At 29.6% G+C, this 3,657-nt stretch overlaps 1 protein-coding gene across 1 annotated transcript; it reads right to left on the bottom strand.

The window, feature by feature from the left end:
• Window positions 1–531: 531 nt before the first annotated feature.
• Window positions 532–3,621, bottom strand: HELRODRAFT_171069 (hypothetical protein; the record flags this gene model as incomplete). Its single annotated transcript, XM_009016875.1, has 10 exons — window positions 532–696; window positions 1,056–1,084; window positions 1,442–1,529; window positions 1,776–1,879; window positions 1,953–1,968; window positions 2,104–2,229; window positions 2,399–2,430; window positions 2,915–2,951; window positions 3,204–3,394; window positions 3,516–3,621. The coding sequence occupies 10 exons, from the start codon at window positions 3,619–3,621 to the stop codon at window positions 532–534; spliced, it is 894 nt and encodes a 297-aa protein (XP_009015123.1).
• Window positions 3,622–3,657: the final 36 nt, after the last annotated feature.

The raw sequence follows: 3,657 nt of genomic DNA, 5'->3' as shown, positions 1-3,657 counted from the left end.
CATAATGACGTCATTTGGTTGCATTTTCTTCGAGTACGTCACTGGTGATGTTGCGTTCAATTTGCTGGACCATTTAAAATAATGTACAACGACATTTCACTTCGATGGCAGTCTCAATATTTTCTTACTTTGTATCTTTTGGATTCAGCAAATGTAACCAAATGTAAAATAAACCCAAGGTCACGGTCACCATTCCTTCCTAAAACACCCTCAGTTGAGAAAAATTATGGCGAAGTTACAAAAAGCATCCGACATTTCTAGACGGTTACAGATCTCCGGAATAACACAACATTGCATAACTCTTACTGCGTAATAGTAAAACGGCAATAAAATTTTAGCATAATCACCATCGACATCGTGGTGATTAAAAATAAAATAAAAATTTATAGGAAAAAATGTCATTTGCTTTCTAAATACATCAACAACAAAAACTTCCAACAAATCTCAATCATTCAACCAAATCTCAATTTTCTTCACTTTGTAACTTTCTTTACCAGTCTGGTAAAGAAAGTATATCTCCCGACATAAGCACTACATACTAGCTCTGCAATCAATTTCCAAATCGTCGTCGTCATCATCAAAATGAGTTGGTGAAAAATTCTTTCCATTCGTGGCCGGTACCGTGCCACGATCAATATGATTTCGACCCTTTGGCCTCTTCTGAGAAAAGAAATCGTTGTAAATAGTCAGACGAACCTGAAGATGAAAGAAACAAAATATTTTTTAACAATTAAACTCTATAAATAACTATATTAAAATAATAGACAATAAAACGATAAATTGAACAATAAAAGAAGTTAAAATGTGATTCTTTTGTGGACACAATGTAGATATTATATCATACATATATAATATATTGTATATATAGTACGTACATAGATTTGTTTGGCAAAACGACAAACAAATCAATTCAAGTTACAACTGCGTTTTGGGCCATATATATATATATATATATATATATATATATATATACATATTATGAGTTATATAAACCATATATAATGCGCAAAACAACGAGTATATATATTATATAACCAAAAACAAATTAAAATAACCTTCTCAAATTTCTTTTCATGTTCTAGAGCTGTCAAAAAATAAAAAAATTAACATCTGGTAATGACAATAACATCAGCAACACTAATAACAATGACATTAATGAAGGCGTCATTGGCAAGACATCAATAATAAGTGAAAAAATCATAGTTAATGGTAATAACGGCGTANATTTATATTGTTTGTATACAATTCCTAATCACAAAAAACAACTAAATCGTTAGCTAAAAGGCATTGAAAAATAACAAAAACGTCAGGAAAAACGACAACGATATGAAAAAATGGAAAGCACCTCAAGCTACTACTCAAGCCACTATTCTGAGACCTTCAACTCACACGCACATCACATTACATTGCATAACAACAAAGAGATCACAAAGAGACGCACCATTCAGATTGTTTTTGTTGCCGTTGTAAACACTAGCAAATGAGTTTTTGGCTTTAAGCCATTCTTGCTTCTCAACTCTCTGATCATTCTGAGAAAAAAATTAAAAATTGAGAGATGAATGAAGGAAGAGAATGAACGAATGTATGAATGAATGAATGAATGGAAAAATGAATGAATGGTTGAATAAATGCATGAATGGAAAAATGAATGTATGAATGATCGACAAAGAATGAATATTTCTAAAAAAATTACCGATTTTAATAATGAATCAATCTCCAGCCGAAGTTTCCAGTTCTCTTCATTCATCTCTTTCATCTTACGAAAATAATATTACCTTATTATTATTATTGGACAAATTGGGCGGCGCGATGGTGTAATGGTTAATGTGCCTGGCACTGCTGTTGCAGTGACCTGGTTCGATTGCGAAGAGGTCCATGCCTATCACATACAAAGTGTGCAAAGTGTTGGTTGTATTTGCTTACACTGTGTGTGTGTTTGTTGTTGTTGAAACCTACATCTAAGAAATGCTAGATATTGAATAAATGAATGAATGAATGAATAAAAATTACCGATCCAACATTCCAAAAAAACAAACAGATTAATAAAATTAAATTTGAAAAAATAAGAAAAAAAGTTACTAAAAAAGTTACTGAATAGGATACCCTTTTAGTGAGAGAGTTCAAATCATTTTGTAGAGTGTAACAATCTTTAAGCAGACGATCTCTATGCTTTGTCGCTAAGTTGTACTGCATTTTTAACTCTTGGTACTCACTAACCCTCAATAGGTTCTGGTTTTTATTCATTAATAAATAAAATTCATAAATAAATAAATAAAAAGACACTTATTCATAATTAATTAATTAATTTTAAAAATTAATAACAAAAAAGAAAGCAATTAGATAAAAAAATACGTATGGACTTTTAACTTTTTGTCTATACTCTTTTAATGATTCCAACTTTTGGCTTAATTCCTGATTTTTCTTTTTCAACTTTAAAAAATTATTATTATTATTATTAATTAATTAAATAAATAAATAATAAATAAATTAATTAATTAAAATAATGCTCTATAGACACAAGAGTGAAATAATTTTGGACTAAAAGTACTACTAGCATTAGCATCACCACACATTCATTATATTGCAATCAGAACATTCACAAATGGCAGGTTAATTTATTGTAGGCGGTTTATAATGGTGCTATCAGTCTTAAGTACATGTGCTGTAGTTCAATTCTTGTACAAAAGTTTTATGGTTGTGAATGAATAATTGAATTGTTGAATAATTGATGAATTTAATATAAGTTATAATATAACTATAATATAATATAATTTCAATGTATATAATATAACTATGATGAAATTTAATAAAATTTCAATTTAATATGGAAAAAAGTCTACAATTTTATTTTCGTTTAACAGATGGAGCAGTGGAGAATTTTTTAATTTCAACTCCCTCATTTTTTTCAGGAAACCTTTCGTGATGTTCTCCATTTCACCAAAATCAAAAGACTGTAAATTATTCACGAATGAATGGAATCAATATTTCATAACAATAAAACGTGAAAACACTATTTCAACTTTTAAAAAATTATAACGCTAACATCAATATGACCGAATGACAATACCTAACGCTAATGACAATAGGTCTGTGATGGTTTGAAACAACTGAACACATGACACCTCATCATCATCACCACAATTAAACACCTCATCATCATCACCACAATTAAACACCTCATCATCATCACCACAATTAAACACCTCATCATCATCATCTGAAGGCAGACTGAGATTTAAATCACTGATACTATCCAAATTCGGAACACCTTCATAAATTGAGCTACAAGGGAAGGTTAAAGATAGGAAACTATCAAAACTTGACAGGTCAACTTTCACTTTCTCTTTAGAATTTTTTATCGCCAGTTTGTTCTCTTCAATATCAGGTTTTAGATCTGTTTAAGTTAGGTTAAAAATTACATATAAAAAAACAATCAATTTTTATTTAACTGAAAAAATATGTTGAGTCAAATTTATTTATTTGAAAATGGCTTCCAAATAAAGCAAGAAATGTACCCATGATAGAAAATGAATTATCTTCTGCATCAGCCTTAGAACAAATCCCATTATTAATTTTTTCTTCATTATTAAAATCGAATGACTCAAGATCCGGCAGTAACATTCCAGGTTTATAATCCAATAGTCCAACTTGCTGAGA

Source organism: Helobdella robusta, assembly GCF_000326865.2.
Source record: "Helobdella robusta unplaced genomic scaffold HELROscaffold_19, whole genome shotgun sequence".
Taxonomy (NCBI): Eukaryota; Metazoa; Annelida; class Clitellata; order Rhynchobdellida; family Glossiphoniidae; genus Helobdella; species Helobdella robusta.
This window is presented reverse-complemented; position numbering and strand designations above follow the sequence as displayed.